The sequence below is a fragment of the Macaca mulatta genome, chromosome 11 (assembly GCF_049350105.2).
Source record: "Macaca mulatta isolate MMU2019108-1 chromosome 11, T2T-MMU8v2.0, whole genome shotgun sequence".
NCBI lineage: Eukaryota > Metazoa > Chordata > Mammalia > Primates > Cercopithecidae > Macaca > Macaca mulatta.
In genome coordinates this window covers 46,179,694-46,200,141 of record NC_133416.1, presented here as the reverse complement: position 1 = coordinate 46,200,141, position 20,448 = coordinate 46,179,694, and the positions used below count along the sequence as shown (strand labels likewise).

Genomic DNA, 20,448 nt, shown 5'->3' with positions numbered 1-20,448 from the left:
CCCAGGTTTTCTATTAAAATGTTTAAATACTGAGTTGCCATTCACAAGGAAATGTGTTATAGTATTATATATTGTTTCAGACTAGATAAGCTGGGGTGCTCCTAAAAGTAATGCTGACTTTATAAAACTAACAAGAACACTGTAATACATTTTTAAGAAAGTACTTTTTAAGAATAAAATCTTCACTAGATACTTCAATTAAAATTCAGGCAGTTTCATGTGATTACAGAATAAACTATGATAATTATGATGATGACTTAGCTTTTGTAGGGTAAAAATGGCCCTAAAACCCCTGCCATTTGATTTATTTAAAAAAGAAAAAACAACAGTAATTCTTTGTCTTACGGAAACTTGTGAGCAGAATGGAAATTGACATTTTGTTGTAGCACATGCTGAGTCATGGGTGGGCTTCTGTCTCTCTTATTTATTTAATATAATCTTTACTGGAAAAAAAAACCGTTAAAATGACAACAAACAAAAGGAAACTGTGGCCTGATTACAAATAAGATTTATAAGACATTCTTAAGGTTGAAATAGAAAAACAATTTTTGCTTTTAAAATGTATTTGAAGTGGACATCAAAAACAGGATAGTTGCTTTTTTCATTGGAAACGAGCAAAATTTAGAATCATATTCTTGATTTGCATTTTACTGATTCAGAATTAGGATTATTTAACCAAGGATCAAGTGATATTTTCCTTATCAGAACTTTTCTTCATAGATTTTCCTAAACAAGTCTCTAGATTACAGTCAAAATGATTAAGAAAACATACTAGTTTCAAGGTAATATTTAACTGTTTTGGAAGCCCTACTTTAGAAATTCATCTTTTACTTAAGAACTTGAGAACTTATACTATGCAATTAGTTAAATGAATATCTTACTTTAAATATCTTAAAGTTTAAAATGTTTTTCTTTAAATTATAATTTATATTTTATAATTATATTTAGTATGTTATATAGTATTCTAAAGTTTTTATACTTATATGCCATAAGTCCATAGGTTCTTTAAAGTATTCTGTACTTAGGCTATAATTTTAATTTTTTTATCAGTCATACCCTAACTCACCTAAGCAATACATATTTAGGACAACATGTTTATTACTGGAGTTAAATTAAGGCATTAAAATTGTGAAATTTCTTCTATTCTGAAAGGTCAAAATAAGATACATCATTAAAATTGTGTGTGGAAGCATTTAATCACCATAAAATACTCAAGTCCTTTAAATGTACTCAGTGAAAGGAGTTTACTTCCATCTTTACATGATCCCTGAAGGATAGCAAAAGCAGAGTGGTTTGGTGGTTACAGAACAATGTCTGAAACATAGTCGTGTGTACAGATCTCCTAGGGATTTTGGTAAAATGCAGATTCTGATTCAGTAGGGCTGAGGTGGAGCCTGAGATTCTGCGTAAGTAATAAGCTCCCAAGTGATGGAGATGCTTCCAGTCTGTGAACTGAACTTTGAAATGGTCTGGGAGTCAGTATAACTGGTTTTAGTCCTCTTGAGGGGATTAACTTCTCCAGGCCACAGTTCCCTTTTTGTTTGTCAAATGAAGGGGTTAATTGCTAATTCCAGCTCCCAAGCTTCTGATTCTATATAAAGTACTAATTTAAATATCTTCCATTGCTATTTAGATACTTATTTTAGGTATCAATTTGCCTCGGTTTACTGAGGAAAACTTGAATATTTGAGGTATAAAAATTATAACTATCAACTTGTATTTTAAAAGCTTAAGCCTTTAAATTAATAATGTAAAGTTATGACTGCTGATTTTTCTGCATCAGAAGTGGCATGAATGACTTATAATATATGAGTTAATGTAGACGTAAAGATAGCATTTGTTTAACTGGGTATCAGTGACTTGGAGTAGGGAGTAGAAGGATATGTTGAGTCAAATGTTTGGAATAAGGTGGTTGTATGGCCGTAAACTTAAGTATAATGCGATTTGGTTGGAACTTGAAGTAATACAAGAACAGAGAATAATGAAAACTGTATTCTGTAGCAGTCACAGGTGAGAAAGGGAGACTGCCCAGGAGAGGGAATTGGGAAACCTGCTGGAAGATGTCTCCCTAATAAATTGTCCTTTCCTAGCCCTACACCTTAGACCTAGACCTCAAGTATAGCACTGTTTGAGTACATACTGCTGGCCTTTTAATTGATGATGGATGAAAGGGGAATTTCTTTCTAGATTTTCAGCTTGAACTGCATGATGGTGGAAAATCAGCAGTCCTAGTATATTATAAGCAACCTAAGAGAGGCATTTAGTATATCACACAAAATTATTTATTGTTTATCATAAAAGTTCTTTCTAGGTGGTTCCTAGTTTTCTTCAAGCTCATTTTTTCTCCATGCAAATGATTTAACAGCACTCATGGATCCCTGTTACAATTTACTTCATTCATTTCCAGTTAAGACTGTTATATTGGTACTCCTACTTGTAATTTCTTCTCTCGCCATATATATGCTGTCTCTCATGCATCTTTATGCATTTTTAAAACTACCATTCTACTCCAGCCGAGCTAGTACATGAGATACATAAGCATGTTCAAACAGAGGTGCTTATGCGTAGTCACAGGGATTGATTTATTTAACAAACCACTTACTTCACATTCGTTATGTGCCAGGCCCTGGGTACTAGGGATGTAATGTGGAGGCCAACAGACATGATCCCTTCCCTTAGGAAGCTGACTGCCTAGTGAGAAATACAGGCACTAAATAAATAATAACATAAACATAAATGACAAACTCTGAAAAGTACTTACAAGGGAAAAGTATTTATATTCATAGTGCTCAGTACAAAAATATCTCTGAGAATAGAAACCTACAGTTAATCATTAAAGTTATAGTTATAATAGGGCCTAAATGAGATTAAGTTTTTAGCCTAAAAGCTAAAAATCAATCCATATATTAGGGAAATTATTTAATATAGAAGAATATATGAAAAAACAATAGCTGTTATTGAGCTATTCTGATAAAGTTTTTTTTTCTAGAGGAATTTTACTCAGAGAATATTGTATTATTTGAGTATTTATTTATTTATTTTTAAAATTTATTTTAATTAACTAATTTATTTATTTTTGAGACAGAGTCTCACTCTGTCGCCCGGGCTAGAGTGCAGTGGCATGATCTCGCCTCACTGCAACCTCTATCTCCCGGGTTCAAGCGATTCTTCTGCCCCAGCCTCCTTAGTAGCTGGGATTACAGGTATGCACCACTATACCCGGCTGTTGTGTATTTTTAGGAGATACGGGGTTTCACCATGTTGGCCAGGCTGGACTCAAATGCCTGACCTCGTGATCCACCCACCTCGGCCTCTCAAAGTGCTTTTTAATGATTTTAAAATGCTACTATAGCACAAAAGGAAATAGTTCATATACAGATTCATTTAAAGTTTACTTTCTTAATGTTATTTAGCTTAATTAAATATGTGAGTCTAGTGATCAGTAGTGTACTGTCTGTGCATAGTTGATTGCTAAATCCACAAAGGATTAGAGTTATTTGGGTATACAAAACTTCTCTCTTTTCCTCAGGACCACCAGGGCTGAATTAATTTAGCTATAATCATTCCCTGATATGTGTGTAGTTATGGTTGTAGATACCAGGTAACTGAAGAGGAGAGCCTCCACTTATAAGGTGAATCTTGTGGCAGACCCTGAAATTTTCTATTCAATCAAAGGGCAGCCTGAACATTTGATAGTTTTTGGTATGCAAAGACCCATTGTGTGAGACCATAATGAGAAGTGGCCTTGTGCTGTATGGGCTGCCTAAGAAAAAAGAGCCTGTGCCACTACCTGAAGGAGACCTGAACACACTGATGGATGTAGCTAGTGTAGACAAGCTTACTGTGGGCAGATTTAATCTGGAACTTTAAATATACTCTTAAATGTATTAGGACATCAATAAAAATGTAGTTTTTTTAATATCATTGTATTAATATGAGATAAGTTTTTTGTATTCAAATGAGAAAACAAAAATGTTTGATTTCTTTTGAATTCCAGTTAATTGACTGCTACTGTGACTAGTTCTTAGGGGTGTCGAGGTCTCGTGCTTTCAGGCATAATCTATTCCTCAGTGTTTTCTGAAAATAAGCTTTTCTCCGGTGATATAAATCATTACACTATTGACTGATTGGCAATTTCCATTTTTCTCTGAAGCGTCAGGTAGAATAGCTTTGCTCATTTAAGTGACCAACATTTAAAGTTTGTTTTCACAAATCATTGATGGCTTTTAAAAATCTGAGAGAAAAAAAGTGAATACTTTTCCTTTCTGTTTTAACACCATACCCTTATGTTCCTTTTTTTAGTGTGGCTGGTAAAGAGGATAATACGGACACTGATCAAGAGAAGAAAGAAGAAAAGGGTGCTTCAGAAAGAGAAAACAATGAATTAGAAGTGGTAAGTGTGAAAGAATGAACTTGTCAGTTTTAGTCACCAGGTTTGGTTGTTCTTGGTTGCTGATAACTAACTTACTTGTAGAAAAATGAACTGTTTATGATGCATTCTGTTCAATCTATTTCTTTGAAGATGTTTCTTCAGAAATATGAACTGTAAAATATTGACAACTGTCAATCTTATGTATTGTGAAAGCATTGTGTTGCAGAGGCAAGGATAGAATACTATGAGAGATGAAATACTTTTTGGTTTAAGACAAAATTATTATCTAATAACCTTAACATCTTGGAAGGATTTTTATACTGATGAAAAGTGAACTTTTTTATGTTTCTGTATTTTGTACTCCAGCAGCCTCTCTCAATGAGAGAATCAGTTTGTTTTGCCAATATTTTGCTATTAATTTTCACAAATCACATTTTAGGAAGAAAGTCAAGAAATGAGTGACCATGAGGATGAAGAAGAGGAGGAGGAGGAGGAGGAAGATGACATTGAGGGTGGTGAAAGTTCTGATGAATCAGATTCTGAATCAGATGAAAAAGGTACTTGCCATTTGGTATAAGGGCAAAAATTCATTTTGGGAAGTTGTTTAAACCGTGACAGAAAACTCTTAACATTCTCCATTTCATACTTGATGAAAGCAACTTTTGTGACTACTGACCTACATTTGCCTTCCAAGGCTTATGTGCTAAACAAATGAGTTACTTCTCTTGCTGGATGTAGTCATTGTGTGATTTCCATTCTTGCTGAGTACAAATAGCATTGTCCTTGATCAAAGTGAACACTCTTTATCTCATTCACCTTTTTGGTTTTTGATTTATCCAGGAAACTTTTCTAATGACTAATCAGTGAATAAAAATACCTAGTTGATGGTTTTTATGCTCTTGTTTGAAAGCTAGAATTCTGATATTTTGACCTAGTACCAGGATTTTTATTTTCTTCTTTTATAAATAGCCAATTATCAAGCAGACTTGGCAAACATTACTTGTGAAATTGCAATTAAGCAAAAGCTGATTGATGAACTAGAAAACAGCCAGAAAAGACTGCAGACTCTGAAAAAGCAGTATGAAGAGAAGCTAATGATGCTGCAACATAAAATTCGGGACACTCAGCTTGAAAGAGACCAGGTGCTTCAAAACTTAGGTAAGAATTATATTTAATTCAAATGAAAGTTCAAGCTGAATCTTCAAAATGGGTTTTTTATCTTTTCCTGTAGAAGAAAAAAATGATAGAATCCGTATTAAACCTAAAAAAGGTTGTTTGTTTTGTTTTTGCAAGTCTCAGTTTGTGTCTTTTATTTAAAAGTTATATGTAGCTTGTAAATACTTTCTGACCAGGTTATATGTTAATTTGTCTCATAATGTTAAATATTGTTATTTATTTTGTTTTTTCATACTGATATCTGCCTAGGCTGTTTACTCACTTTATACAAATTTATGGTTGTTTTAATGTTTTGATTTATGTTGGGTACATTTTAACATAACATATTAATGAATAAGCTTCAATAATCATTAAACAGGGTAAGAGTAGATAATAAAGAGAGAATGATTGAAAGACACCCTAGTCTTCTGAGATGTGAATGTTTGGGAAGTAGCTCTTCTCTTTGGATATGGACTGTAAATCTGTGAAATAAAAATCTGTGTCTCACAAAAAACATATAAAAATATCCTCTGGTCATTTAGGCTCAGTAGAATCTTACTCAGAAGAAAAAGCAAAAAAAGTTAGGTCTGAATATGAAAAGAAACTCCAAGCCATGAATAAAGAACTGCAGAGGCTTCAAGCAGCTCAAAAAGAACATGCAAGGTTGCTTAAAAATCAGTCTCAGTATGAAAAGCAATTGAAGAAATTGCAGCAGGATGTGATGGAAATGAAAAAAACAAAGGTATTGATTGTTTTTTCCATTAACGTTTGATGTTCAGTATGATTTTGCAATTGGGACAAAAAATAAACAACTATTGTGGTTCTTTCCGTATTCGATAAAGGTAACCCAATCTTACAAATGATGTACTTTCCTTTGGCAATTAGAATTTGTTTCTCATAGTCATTCCTCATCAAAGCCTTTCTTCAAGAGTAACTGAAAATCATGTGCTCATCAGGGCTTCTTAGACATTGATGGATATTTCTTCTCTTACAACTCTTACGCAAGCTTAACAAAAACATAAAATATTTCAAATATGCAAGAAAGCATAGATAATAACATAACAAACATTGTATCCACAATCTAGTTTAAAATATTAAGCATTACAGATACACAGTAAGCCTTCTGTTTATCTCTTCCTGATCATATTCCTCATTCTCCAATAGCTAATAACTGTCTTACATTTAGTGTTTATCATTTCTATACACAGAAAAGCACTAATTTTCTTCCCCTGTCCAAAGAGAGTGTGCAAATCCTGATCTGTTATCTGTTTTTGTTGAGGAATCAATTATTCTTTACGTCTATCATGAAAGTCATTGTAGTTTTCTTAAAATAGCAATAAAATAGCAAATATGGAAGTGATTTGGATAGTATAACCATGCATCACTTAATGATGGTACGTTCTGAGAAATGCATTTTTAGGTGATTATTTGTCAAACATGGAGTGTACTTACACAAACCTCGATGGTATAGCCTACTACACACTTAGGCTACATGGTAGAGCCTATTGCTCCTGGGCTACAAACCTGTACAGCATGTTACTATACTGAATACTCTAGGCAATTTTAACACAATGCTAAATATTTGTGTATCCAAACATATCTAAACATAGAAAAGGTATTGTAAAAAATACAGTATAAAAGATAAAAAATGGTACACTTTTTTTTTTTTGAGAGGGAGTCTCACTCTGTCGCCTCCCAGGTTCAAGCAGTTCTCCTTTCTCAGCCTCCCAAATAGCTGGGACTACAGGTGCACACCACCATGCCCAGCTAATTTTTGCATTTTTAGTAGAGACAGGATGTCACCATATTGGTCAGGCTGATCTCGAACTCCTGACCTCAGCTGATCCACCTACCTCAACCTACCAAAGTGCTGGGATTAAAGGCATGAGCCAGTGTGCTCAGCCAAAAATTGTACACTTTTATAGGCATACCTGATTTTACTGTGATTTGCTTTATTGACCTTTGCAGATATTGCATTTTTTACAAATTGAATGTTTGTGGCAACCCTGCCTTGAGGATGTCTGCTGCTGCTATTTTTCCGACAGCATTTGCTCACTTCGTGTCTCTGTCAGCATTTTCTTTTTAACAATTAAGTTTTTTGATTAAGACATGCAAACTATATTTTTAAACATGATACTATTGCACACCTAATAGACTACTGTATAGTATAAACATAACTTTATATGTACCGGGAAAGCAAATAAATTTGTGTGACTTGCTTTAATGTGAATTCACCTTTTTGCGGTGCTCTGGAACCAAACTTTCAAGGTCTCCAAGGTGTGCCTGTAAGGTGTGCACTTAGCATGAAGGGAGGTCGCAGGACTATAAGTTGCTCTGGGTGAATCAATGAACGTGAAGTCCTAGGACATAGCTATACATTGCTGTGGACTTTATCAATACTGTATACACTTAAGCTACACTAAATTTATTTTAAAAACTCTCTTCAGTGATAAACTAACCTTGGCTTACTGTAATTTTTTTTGTACTTTATAAATATTTTAAGTTAAAAAAACTTTTTGACTCTTTTGAAATATCACATAGTTTAAAACACAAAATGCATTTTATAGCCGTACAAAAATATTTTTTCTTTATATCATCATTCTGTAAGCTTTTATCTATTTAAAATTTTTATATTTTTTACTTTTTAAACTTTTTTGTTAAAACTAAAACACAAACACACACAATAGCCTAGGCCTATGCAGAGTGAGGATTATCAGTATCACCGTCTTCAACTCCCCATCTTGTCTCACTGGAAGGCCTTCAGGAGCATTAACACATGTAGAGCTGTCATCTCCTATGATAAAAATGCCTTCTTCTTAAATATCTTCTCAAGGGCTTGCCTGAGGCTGCTTTATAGTTACCTTTTTTTTTCATAAGTCTAAAACAACTATAAAAAGTATAGTATAGTAAATACATAAACCACTATAGCTCCACTATAATCTTATGAAACCACTGTCTTAAATGTGGTTCATTGTTGAGTTAAATGTTGTTATGAGGCACATAACCGTCATTAGATTATTATGTTGTGTAGTTGCTAATAACAACAGTAGCTAAAAATCATTAAGTGCTTTATTAAGTTGTTGAGAATTCAAGTGCCAGGTACTGTTAATACATTTTGTGGGTGTTAACTGGTTGAGTTCTCACAAAAATCCAATGCTATAGATATATTATTTCCATTTTATAGATGAGCAAACCAAAGCCTAGAGAGGTAAAGTAATTCGATCAAGGTCACACAGCTACTGATAGTAAGCTAAGTATCAAGATTTCAAGTTGCAGAACAACTGAATATTGAATACAAAAAGTATAGAATACTAAGCAAATAAAAATGTATTAGAAACAGAAATACATGAATCTCACAGAAATAAGAATTGCCCATTTTTAAATGTGCAGTAAAACTGCATGTTTCCATGTTAAGTATTCGGAATTCTAAGAACTTACTTCCATATATGTGCTTGATTGAATGAATGCTGTGACAGAGTAATTTCAATAGATGTATATACCTAATTGATTAGGTTCGCCTAATGAAGCAAATGAAAGAAGAACAAGAGAAAGCCAGACTGACTGAGTCTAGAAGAAACAGAGAGATTGCTCAGTTGAAAAAGGATCAACGTAAAAGAGATGTAAGTGGATTTTAACTCTCAGTTATGTAACAAAATTGTACATTGAAAAAGATGGTTTAATAAATGGAGGAAACATTTCTGGTAACCCTAACTACTAATTGCAGGTTAAGGACAATAGATAAGCATACATATTATAAAATGTCATTTATTACAATATGTGCATTATGGTAATTCAGTATAAGAGTTCATTAAAAAACTGTAATATTATATATTTTATTTGAGACTTATTTTCCAGATGATGACATAGAAGTAAATGGCAAGAATAACTGGTTATCTCTAGGATGACCAAGGAACTAGTTGCAGTATTTTGTAAGATAGCAAGTTTAGGATGGTTCTGAAGAATGTTTTATCACTAGAAGTACTTATAAATAATCCTAGAGTAACAACCAGCCCTTATTAGAAGAGGCTTTTCTAAGGACTATCAAAATTTTTGTATCCTTTGACTCAAGATTCTACTTCCATGAATTTAGACGAAGAAAATAATCTAAAATAAGTAAAAATACTCTGCATCGAAATCTTCACTTTAGGATTCTTTGTAATTGTGAAAAAAGTAAAAACAACCAAATCCCTGACAATGGGAGGAATGGTTAAAGGAATTATGGTACATTCCATTTATATTTTGAAACTGTATACCTATCTGAAAAATGACCACACATTAAGTGTAAAGCATGGTCATCTTACAAATGAGGGAAAATTCAAAGGATGCATCTCAACATGCTAATTGTAGTTGTGTTAGAGTTATAAGTTATGGTTGATTTTTTTTCTTCTTCTTTTCAAAATTTTGGCAATATGATTATTTCTTTTAGGTGAAAAATTATAGTTATGATTTTTTTTTCTTAAAAGAAGAAGCTGGGTGCAGTGGCTCATGCCTATAATCCCAGCCAGCACTTTGAGAGACTAGTGGGAGGGTTGCTTGAACCCAGGAATTCTAGACTAGCCTGAACAACAACACAGCAAGTCTCCCTCTTTGAAAAAGAAGAGGCCTTCACTTTTTCTCTTTATTATTGGTTAGGTTTCAGCCGTTATTCCTTTTTACTTGCTCAACTTTTCCTAAATCCTCCCTGGAAAAATATGAGCATAAAGCATATTTTAGAAAATGGAAATCTATTTTGGGATGTAACGAAGAAAGGGGACAGAGAAAAGAGGGAAGTGAGGTAAAGTGGATAGTGGATATTTTGGCCAGATGACTCCCCTATTTAGGTTATATTTATTTCTTTTTTTCTCCTACTATGTCAGTGTATTTTAATAATCAGTGTATTTGTCATAGTTAATTCCTGGGCATTTAAAATTTTGTTTTTATCAATTTGTTCCTACTGAAATCAAGTAGAAGCACATTCTAACATATTGCCTATTCTTTTTTTTTCTGTTATTGTTTTAAAAGTTGAGATATAATTCACATATCCTAAAATTTACCTTTTAAAGTGTACAATTCATGTTTTTAGTGTATTCACAAAAGTGTGAATGATCACCACTCTCTAATTACAGAAAATTTTCGTTACTCCAGGAAGATACACTGTACCCATTGGTAGTCACTCACAATTGCCCCTGGCCCCTGGCAGCCACTAATCTGCATTTTGTCTCTCTGGACATTGCATATAAATGGAATCATACCAGATGTGGCCTTTTGTGTCTTGCTTTTTTTTTTTTTTTTTTTTTTCTGAGGCGGAGTCTTACTTTGTCACCTAGGCTGGAGTGCAATGCGTGACCTTGTCTCACTCCAACCTCTGCCTCCCAGGTTCAAGCCATTCTCCTGCCTCAGCCTTCAGAGCAGCTGGGACTACAGGCATGCACCACCACACCTGACTACTTTTTGTATTTTTAGTAGAGGTGGATTTTCACCATGTTGGCCAGACTGGTGTCGAACTCCTGACCTCAAGTGATCCACCTGCCTCGGCCTCCCAAAGGGCTGGGATTACAGGTGTGAGCCACTGCGCCCAGCTGTGTCTGGCTTCTTTTATTTAACACGATGTTTTCAAGGGTCAACCATGTTATAACATGTATCAGCACGTCATTCTTTTTTATGGTTGTATAGATAGAATACGTTTTCTTTGTCCATACATCAGTTGATAGACGTTTGGGTTCTTTCCATTTTTTGTCTGTTTATTTTATATTTAATGAAAACCTTTGGACAATAGGAATAATTTCTTTACAGTGTATGCTACCTATTTCTTTATTACTAATTCATATAAGATATAGGGAGATCAACATTGAACTCCTAGGATGAACTTTTTGAATGTTTTCCATAACATATGATGCCTATATTCTATTATAAAGATACAATGCTGGCTAATCACATATAAAGCTAACATTCATACTCCCTCTCCCTTTTATTTGTTGCCTTGTGTACCTATTGGCCTCCTTTTAAAATTGTTCCTTGTCATATTCATCTTTGAACCCTTAGAAAGTTCAGGGTGACATTTACATACCATATAAAAATATGAATGAGCTTGAGATTTGATTTTTAATAGGAAGAAATTGAATGTAGTAAGAAGTTTCAAACTATATGATAATTATAGTTTTTGATAATTCATTAATTTAAAAAACACATTAATTTTGCTTTTATATCAATCATTGTGGCAGGCAATTAAGATATAGTTGTGATAAGATAAAGTCATTTTCTCAAGGAATTCCCATCTGATGAGGCAGAAATATACATAAACCTAAAATGAATGGTCTGCTTGAATTTGAATGCAAAACACGAGGGATTATTTGTTAAATAACAGGATTTAAGTACTAGAAAGGAAGTTTGTAGTGAACTGTCATTCTTAAACTTTGTCCAACAATACAGAATTGAATAAATGATAGAACTGGAATTAAGATATAAGTTCTTTCTTTTTTCCTTTTTTTTCTTTCCTTTCTTTCTTTCTTTTTTTTTTTTTTTTTTTTTTTAATGAGATGGAGTCTCGCTCTGTCCTCCAGGCTGCAGTACAGTGGTGCAGTCTTGGCTCACCGCAGCCCCCGCCTCCTGGGTTCAAGCGATTCTCCCACCTCAGCCTCCCGAGTAGCTGAGATTACAGGCACGTGCCACCATGCCTGGCTAATTTTGTATTTTTAGTTGAGACAGGGTTTTGCCATGTTGGCCAGGCTGGTCTTGAACTCCTGACCTCAAGTGATTCTCCCACCTTGACCTCCCAAAATGCTGGGATTACAAGCATGAGCCACCGCTCCTGGCCTCTGAGTTCTTTTTAAGTCCAAATTTTTTTCTTAAATTATATGCCTGTAGAATGGCTTGAAGTAATCCTAATTAGTTATCTTTATTTTGAGAGTACCTGGAAACAAATTAATAGTCAATGCAGACATGTTTTATTGTCCATTTACTTTATCCACCATAAGATCCATAGTTATTACAAGGTACTAATCAATATATATTCTTCCTATGTCTACAACAATTTATAATTATTGTATATATTATAAGATGACTCTATTGAAAATATTCTAAACTTTGTTTCTTCCTATCTGTGCCTCAAACAGCAACTAAAACAAGATGTCTAACAAAATTAAATAAGATAACATTTGTAAAGCATTTAGAAAAGTACTTGCATGTAGTAAGCACCAAATGTATCAAATTTAAGTATGTAACACAGAGATAACCTTTCATTTTTTTCAAAAAGGGATGAGGTATATCTGTATTTATTTGTGTTTGTTGGGATAAAACAGCTGTACCTGTAATAATGTATACAAGGTTGTTGACTCAGATCCTGCTAAGAACTCACAGTTCCCAGGGGTATGGGGAAATATATTTATATAGGAATAGGAAATATTGTGTCTTTCACTTTACTATTTCCACTTATTTAATATTATTTTGCAGCATCAACTTAGACTTCTGGAAGCCCAAAAAAGAAACCAAGAAGTGGTTCTACGTCGCAAAACGGAAGAGGTACAGTAAGCAAGCTGACCATTTGGAAGAAACATTCTGACTTTGAGATATATGATGTCTTTCTATAGACTAAGATAATGAGTCAACCTCTGCTGCAATTTCAGGTTACAGCTCTTCGTCGGCAAGTAAGACCCATGTCAGATAAAGTGGCTGGGAAAGTTACTCGGAAGCTGAGTTCATCTGATGCCCCTGCTCAGGACACAAGTTCCAGTGCAGCTGCTCTCGAAACAGATGCATCAAGGACAGGAGTCCAGCAGAAAATGAGAATTCCTGTGGCGAGAGTCCAGGCCTTACCAACGCCCACAACAAATGGAACCAGGTCTACATAATTCTGTTCCTGCTGACATAATCTTCTTGGCCATTAATACAGAATGTTGTACTTAAATGAAAAAATGGCTCATTATTTGACAGTACACAATCAAATAAGTGCATAAGTAATTATGCTTGTCTGTTTTATATGATTATAGGAAAAAATATCAGAGGAAAGGATTGACTGGCCGAGTGTTTATTTCCAAGACAGCCCGCATGAAGTGGCAGCTCCTTGAGCGCAGAGTCACAGACATCATCATGCAGAAGATGACCATTTCCAACATGGAGGCAGATATGAATAGACTCCTCAAGGTGTGGGAAATAGAAAGTAGATATGCTCCCCCTTAGCTGACTGTTAATTTTACTCTTCCAATTTTGTTTCCCGGGTAAATTTAACACTTACCAAGTTTTGGGGGGGTTTTGATTCTACAGTATATAAATAGATGAACATAATTTCTTAAAATCCAACCTGCTTTCTCAATAGCAACGGGAGGAACTGACAAAAAGACGAGAGAAACTTTCAAAAAGAAGGGAGAAGATAGTTAAGGAGAATGGAGAGGGAGATAAAAATGTGGCTAATATCAATGAAGAGATGGAGTCACTGATTGCTAATATAGATTACATCAATGACAGTATTTCTGATTGTCAAGCCAACATAATGCAGATGGAAGAAGCAAAGGTTTGTAATTTTTTGAAAAGTGTAATGGCTTAATGAAAAGTACTTTTGTATTGTTTATCATTCAAAGCACTTTGAGTTTTTACGTGAAGGTGTTTTCTATTTATTGGTCTAATCTAATACTTAGATTTTACATGTATGCCACTTCCTGCTTGCTTTTCAGATTTCTCTGCTGATTGTGTGATAACATTTATTGTTTATGTAACACATGGGTCATTTTTACATCCCACTTTGAATTCTTAGCTGCTTAAATGTATTTTATCTTTTCAACTAAACCCTATGTTTCTTGGGGTAATGATCATATATTGCACCTATCTGAGCATCTCGTTAGCTAACCCAATACTAGGAAATAAATATATGAAACAATATATAAAACCTTCTGTTTTCAGCTCAAAGTAATGGTCATCATATTATGCTGATTTTATATAGGAAGAAGGTGAGACATTGGATGTTACTGCAGTCATTAATGCCTGCACCCTTACAGAAGCCCGATACCTGCTAGATCACTTCCTGTCAATGGGCATTAATAAGGTCAGATATAACCACACTATTACTGAAAACCTAAGTTTTGACTAATTCATTGTAGTTTTATTTATCTTTCTGTAGTAACCATTCGCTTTGTAATAAGGAAGAAGATTATTCATAATTGGAAAGTATTTCTTTTACCCTTCTTTAGAGTCAGGAAGAGTGAGAAATATTTAGATCAATTTCATTAGCATGTCGTCTATTATGTTTGTTTATTAGAGCAGATAAACAGCTTAAGAAATAATTCCCCTTTTGCTTTAACAAAGGAAAAATTAGAAAAAAATTTCTCAGTATGCAAACAAGTTTGGTATCATAACTAATTTAACATTGATTCTTTACAGATCAAAAGTGAATCAGAAAAGAAAAAATAATTTAATCATTCTCTTATTTTGAATGTAAATTCTCTAATTTGTCACCTGTAAGAAAACCCTGCCCAAATGTTGAAGATGATAATGGTTTCTGACTCACTTTTTTTTTCCATGTTGGGACTGTTATACTCTTTCTGTTCTTACGCCATCTCACTTAATTTTCACAGTGTGCCAAGAGGTAATTATTATTGATCTCATTTTGCATATGAGGAAACTGAGAATCCAGAAGATAACATCTTGGACAGGTGAACTTGTCCATGATCACTAAGCCAGTTTGTGGAGGAACTGGGATGACTCAAGGTCTATCTGATGTCAAGCCCATATATCATATTCATTTGCTGTTTGATACAGATCTTTGTGTGGTAGATCCTGTTTCATATGACCTAAGATAATTTTTTGTTGTGTTTCAGGGTCTTCAGGCTGCCCAGAAAGAGGCTCAAATTAAAGTACTGGAAGGTCGACTCAAACAAACAGAAATAACCAGTGCTACCCAAAACCAGCTCTTATTCCATATGTTGAAAGAGAAGGCAGAATTAAATCCTGAGCTAGATGCTTTACTAGGCCATGCTTTACAAGGTAATTTGTACTCGATTTTAGTTAAATGAATTTGCATGGTAGCTTTGCTTTTTCAACATGGTATAGTATATCCCTTTCCCCTATGGCTTGACTGAATAGATGCTATATTTACTCATGCTTTTAATAATTATTCTTTCTTTAATTTGCATGTATACATTTGGCAAGGTAATTGTTGTTATTCCAAGAAATGATTACCAACTTAAAATGGCTTACTTAACCTTATTAAGCAATTAGTTTTTATGGGCAAAGAAGACCAATCAAGTTTTCGTATTGGTTATCTAAATTACTTAAAATATTAACCAAGTTTCTTTACTTTACTCTGTGTATCTCACTGCCTTAAAAATAAATTTATAAGTGTTTGCTATGGCATCTATTCTACATGTAAATGGTACATAATCTTGTTTTATGTGGGAGTTTTTAACATTGGATCTGTTTTGATTGGAGTATTGCTTTTTGTTTCCTTTTTGCTGTTATTTACACAGATCTAGATAGCGTACCATTAGGTAAGTATGTTTAGCTTTCTGTGTATCCTACAGCTGCATGAATTACTAATTGTTCATGTACACTAATTGTGGTACATCTTATTTTAAAGATTTTTATTGGTGGTCAAGTGGTTTTTGCATGATCTTTTTTGAAATGTATCCATGGCCACAAACACACTAAGTCTTTTATCTTTATTAAACATTCCTGATTTTAAAATTCTTAGATGTTTAAAGAAGTATGCTTTTGTTAGTTGTCGCTTTTATTATTTGAGTTCCAGTTGTGGCTCCAGTTTCATAAACCCCCTGTCTTCTTTCTCTTTCTTATAGAAAAACATAATATATATGTTCTGTTAAATTTTTAAAATATATCTATTAACGTGCATCTATTGTTTTAACCTCATAAATAACTTTCTTCTGTATATATCTTTGTGTGTGTATATATATATATATTCTTATCTGTTTATTTTTGTAAATTTAGGCACACATTTTTAAATATTGTAAACTGAACAAAACTATCCAAAGGATTTTATCAGAACAGGTTGAAACAGTATTGGTCAGGCTGTTCAAGTACCTGGCATTATAACTAGCCCTTTTCCATTCCATGTGTTATCAAGCATGTTTCTTTGCCTCCTCCTTCCTCTGTCCCTCTCACTCTTCGTCTCCCTCCCTCTCTTCCTTCTCCTCCCCAGTCCGTCCTCCTCCTCTTTTTTCCCTCCTCTTCTTTCTCTTCCTCCTTCTTCTTCCTCTCCTCCTCCTCTTCTTTATCTTTCTCCTCCTCCTTCGTCTTTCTCCTCCTTCTTTTTCTCCTTCTCCTTCTCTTTGTTCTTCTTAGTGGCTCAATTCATAGTAATATATGCTCTCTTTTAACTCGAAAGATAAATTATTTGATGTCTTTATGTGCAGAAGAATATTAAATTGGTAATTTGATGAGCAGTGTTACTGTTTTCCAACTTTCTTTTTTTTGAGACGGAGTCTCGCTCTATTGCCCAGGCTGGAGTGCAGTGGCCGGATCTCAGCTCACTGTAAGCTCTGCCTCCCGGGTTTATGCCATTCTCCTGCCTCAACCTCCCGAGTAGCTGGGACTACAGGTGCCCGCCACTTCGCCCGGCTAGTTTTTTGTATTTTTTTAAGTAGAGACGGGGTTTCACCGTGTTAGACAGGCTGGTCTCGATCTCCTGACCTCGTGATCCGCCCGTCTCGGCCTCCCAAAGTGCTGGGATTACAGGCTTGAGCCACCGCACCCGGCCCTGTTTTCCAACTTTCAAACAAATTTCAATTTTCTGGAGCTTAAAGAAAGGTCAGAAGCAGAGAGTAGGAACTCATTCAGCTAATGTAACCTATGACTCATGGCAGAAATTTGCCCTAGGAACTGGGGCTCTTCTAGACGAAAGGAGCCAAATAAAAAGCATGAGATGAGAAAACAATGAAATTTAAATCCACAGAAGCTAGAAAGTCATAGGTACATTGCTTTAAATATCATTTAGTTGTTCTCCAGTTTTATCACAATCATTGGGCTCTATGCTGGGATCCAAAGATGAGTGAGATGCTGAACTTGTCCTTATGGACTTGATGCCCTGCTGAGGAGGAGAGACTATGAACGGATTATGATATATTGCAGTGAAGGCAATGATTGAGATCTATAGACTTATGGGAGCACAGAGTAGGACCACCTAACAAGAATGGAGGAGTTAATGAAGGCTTTCTGGACGAGGTGACATTTAAGCTAAAATATAAGTGAAGAAAAAGAGTTAGCCAGGAAAAAGACAAGGTTGAATGGGAGCCAGAGAGTCGCTCCAGGCACAGGGGCAGCAAAAGCTAAGGCATCGGAATTTAGCCACACTTTTGTGTACCTGAGGCCTACAAACAGGTTGATGCTCCAGAGCAGCAAGTTCATGACATGGAATGATGAAACTTAAGGCTAGAGGATGAACCAGGGCCAGCGCCCCATGCTCACAGGGTTGTACTTTTGTAGCTTTTAAAGAACATCCTGATTTTTCTGTATCTGTGTTGGGATCCCAAAGGTCACCACTATCATCAGAGATTTGCTAGAAGACTCACAGGGCTTAGTATATGGTTGTATTCATGACTTAAGATTTATGATATCAATGTTCATAAGGGGAAAAGACACAGATGGCCTCCGGAAGAATCCATGTCCAGGCATTTGTATCTCTCTCCCTCCCATGAGAGATCACACAGAGTGCTTTCTTTCCCCAGAACAAAAAACACAGCAATATTGGTGCAATGTTTATATCCAGAAAGTCCAGTAGATGCTCAGTGCCCAAGGGTTTTACTGCGGATGGTGAGTGACATATGTACCTTCTGTTGGTCTAGACTTCCAGAAGGAAAGCAAGTGTTCAGCATAAGCCATATTATTTGCAATTTCTAATGTACAGTGAGCCACTTTTATTAGTTAATAGTTGACTGGAGACACTCTGAGAGCTGTTTTCATATGTCAGCCAAAGTCCAGTTTTCCAAGCAGACCTTTCTAAGGACAGCAGTCTCAAGGGCTGCAATGTTAAATTTTTAAATATATAATTAGTATATGGAAACTACACACACACACACACACACACACACACGTTTTTAAAATAATAACTTTAATGGAAGACTTTTAAAAATCCAGTTATTTGGTTAACTTCCAGTGAAGTGAGACAGTGAAACTCTATAATGATATAGATTAACTTTAGGGTATTTGGGAGTTTTGTTTTGTCTTTGTCTTTAAAGCTACTGTGATAAAAGAAGCTAATTTTGGGCTAGAGTTGTGTTCTCAGAGTTGAGAGTACAACAGTGAGTTGTTGGTGTGTCCTGCTGCCCAGATTACTATAATACTTCAGACCAAACTTGGTACTGAAGAGGGTCTGAGTTGGTGACCATCTGGGTGGGATCCTCTGGGCTCTGGCCAGACTGGTTCTGTGAAGACACCATTATCTCTAACTAAGGCATACAGGCATAAGCAGGAGTTAAGAGCTTTTTACGAAGGACTTGCATGATGTTTAACATTTAATTCCATCACACTCTGCAAGATAAATACTAGCAAATCTTAGCCTGCTGTTAAAACACAGAGGGAAAACAGAGGCTAGGTTTGTCATTTCTTTATAACATAATTTTCTATATTCTTTACTAATTCAGTACCTTGGCCGGGCGCGGTGGCTCAAGCCTGTAATCCCAGCACTTTGGGAGGCCGAGATGGGCGGATCACGAGGTCAGGAGATCGAGACCACCCTGGCTGACATGGTGAAACCCCGTCTCTACTAAAAAATACAAAAAACTAGCCCGGCGAGGTGGCGGGCGCCTGTAGTCCCAGCTACTCGGGAGGCTGAGGCAGGAGAATGGCATGAACCCGGGAGGCGGAGCTTGCAGTGAGCTGAGATCCGGCCACTGCACTCCAGCCTGGGCGGCAGAGCGAGACTCCGTCTCAAAAAAAAAAAAAAAAAATAATAATAATAATAATAATTCAGTACCTTAGAACTCAATTATCCTTTCTGTGAAGCAAGTCCTTGAGCCTTCCTCTAATGAGATACATATTGCCTTCAAAATCACCATTTTTTTTTTTCACTTCAGAAAGTAAACCCCTTTGAGTGAGTCCTAGATATGATTCTATTTTAGATAATAGTACCAAGTCTTACTGAACAATGAGAAAGGAAGGGAACACTTGTGGAGAGAAATGAATCAATTGACTAATGTTGCCATAGTCTACCTGTATTATATAAAATTTAAAATTAAAGGGGGATGAACTGTATATATTGTTCTTTAATGTATATGTTGCCCATAATTTTGTCTTTAGATTTATGAAATGATTTTTATAATAAAATGTATACATTAAAACAGCCTACACCGATGTTAGGGGCTTGCTGGCATTTTAAGTCGTTTACTTTCTGTGGCTGTTTTATTTACTGACTTCCTAACAGTTTTATGTTTAATTCTTCTCCCTTTTCACTAGTCGGCTACAGTTGTTCTGAAATAGTAGTGGTTTCTTTGTATTAGTTTACAGAACTGTTGCATGCAAACCTATTGGTTTTGTCTTCTGTGTTCATGTGAATGAGCTGCATGCTGATGTGTGACTTCTGAACACCCTCATACACACCTTCTCTCTTTCTATATGAAAGCAAAAATACAGAAATTAAAAAAGGAAAAATATCTAAGTACATTGGCATAACTGATAAAGTATAACAACTATATTTATACTTTATGTAGTATTCTTGGTTGGCTTAGTACATTAAAGGAGGCCCATGTAGCGTTTACTTTATATTTTTAAACAGTAGATTCTTGTATGTTTGGATGGTACAGGATACATACATAATTCTGCAATAGTCATATGTACTCATCTCATTCAGAAGGATGTTATTCTTCTATACTCTACCATTCAAAGTCATGGTTTTCCTGTTTGAACATGTTTTACTCGTTCTAGAACACACAATCAAAGGAGAGTTTTTAAAAATACTTTTCTACAATTCTATCTATTTAGATTCAGTTACTAAAACCATCGTG

General features: G+C 35.1%; 1 protein-coding gene across 12 annotated transcripts in view; it reads left to right on the top strand.

Annotated features, from left to right (window-relative positions):
• KIF21A (kinesin family member 21A) overlaps positions 1–20,448 on the top strand; it is a 163,269-nt gene that overhangs the window by 104,015 nt on the left and 38,806 nt on the right. For 6 of the 12 annotated variants that reach the window (XM_015151445.3, XM_077953852.1, XM_015151443.3 and 3 more), the window contains 12 exons: positions 4,303–4,393; positions 4,812–4,929; positions 5,342–5,530; positions 6,070–6,269; positions 9,040–9,147; positions 12,956–13,024; positions 13,129–13,343; positions 13,492–13,645; positions 13,818–14,012; positions 14,439–14,540; positions 15,313–15,478; positions 15,961–15,981. In XM_015151445.3, the coding sequence (XP_015006931.2) occupies positions 4,303–4,393; positions 4,812–4,929; positions 5,342–5,530; positions 6,070–6,269; positions 9,040–9,147; positions 12,956–13,024; positions 13,129–13,343; positions 13,492–13,645; positions 13,818–14,012; positions 14,439–14,540; positions 15,313–15,478; positions 15,961–15,981 (1,628 nt within the window). The remainder of the gene's footprint in view (positions 1–4,302; positions 4,394–4,811; positions 4,930–5,341; positions 5,531–6,069; positions 6,270–9,039; positions 9,148–12,955; positions 13,025–13,128; positions 13,344–13,491; positions 13,646–13,817; positions 14,013–14,438; positions 14,541–15,312; positions 15,479–15,960; positions 15,982–20,448) is intronic. The other 6 variants (XM_077953857.1, XM_015151439.3, XM_077953853.1 and 3 more) reach the window with 1 other exon arrangement.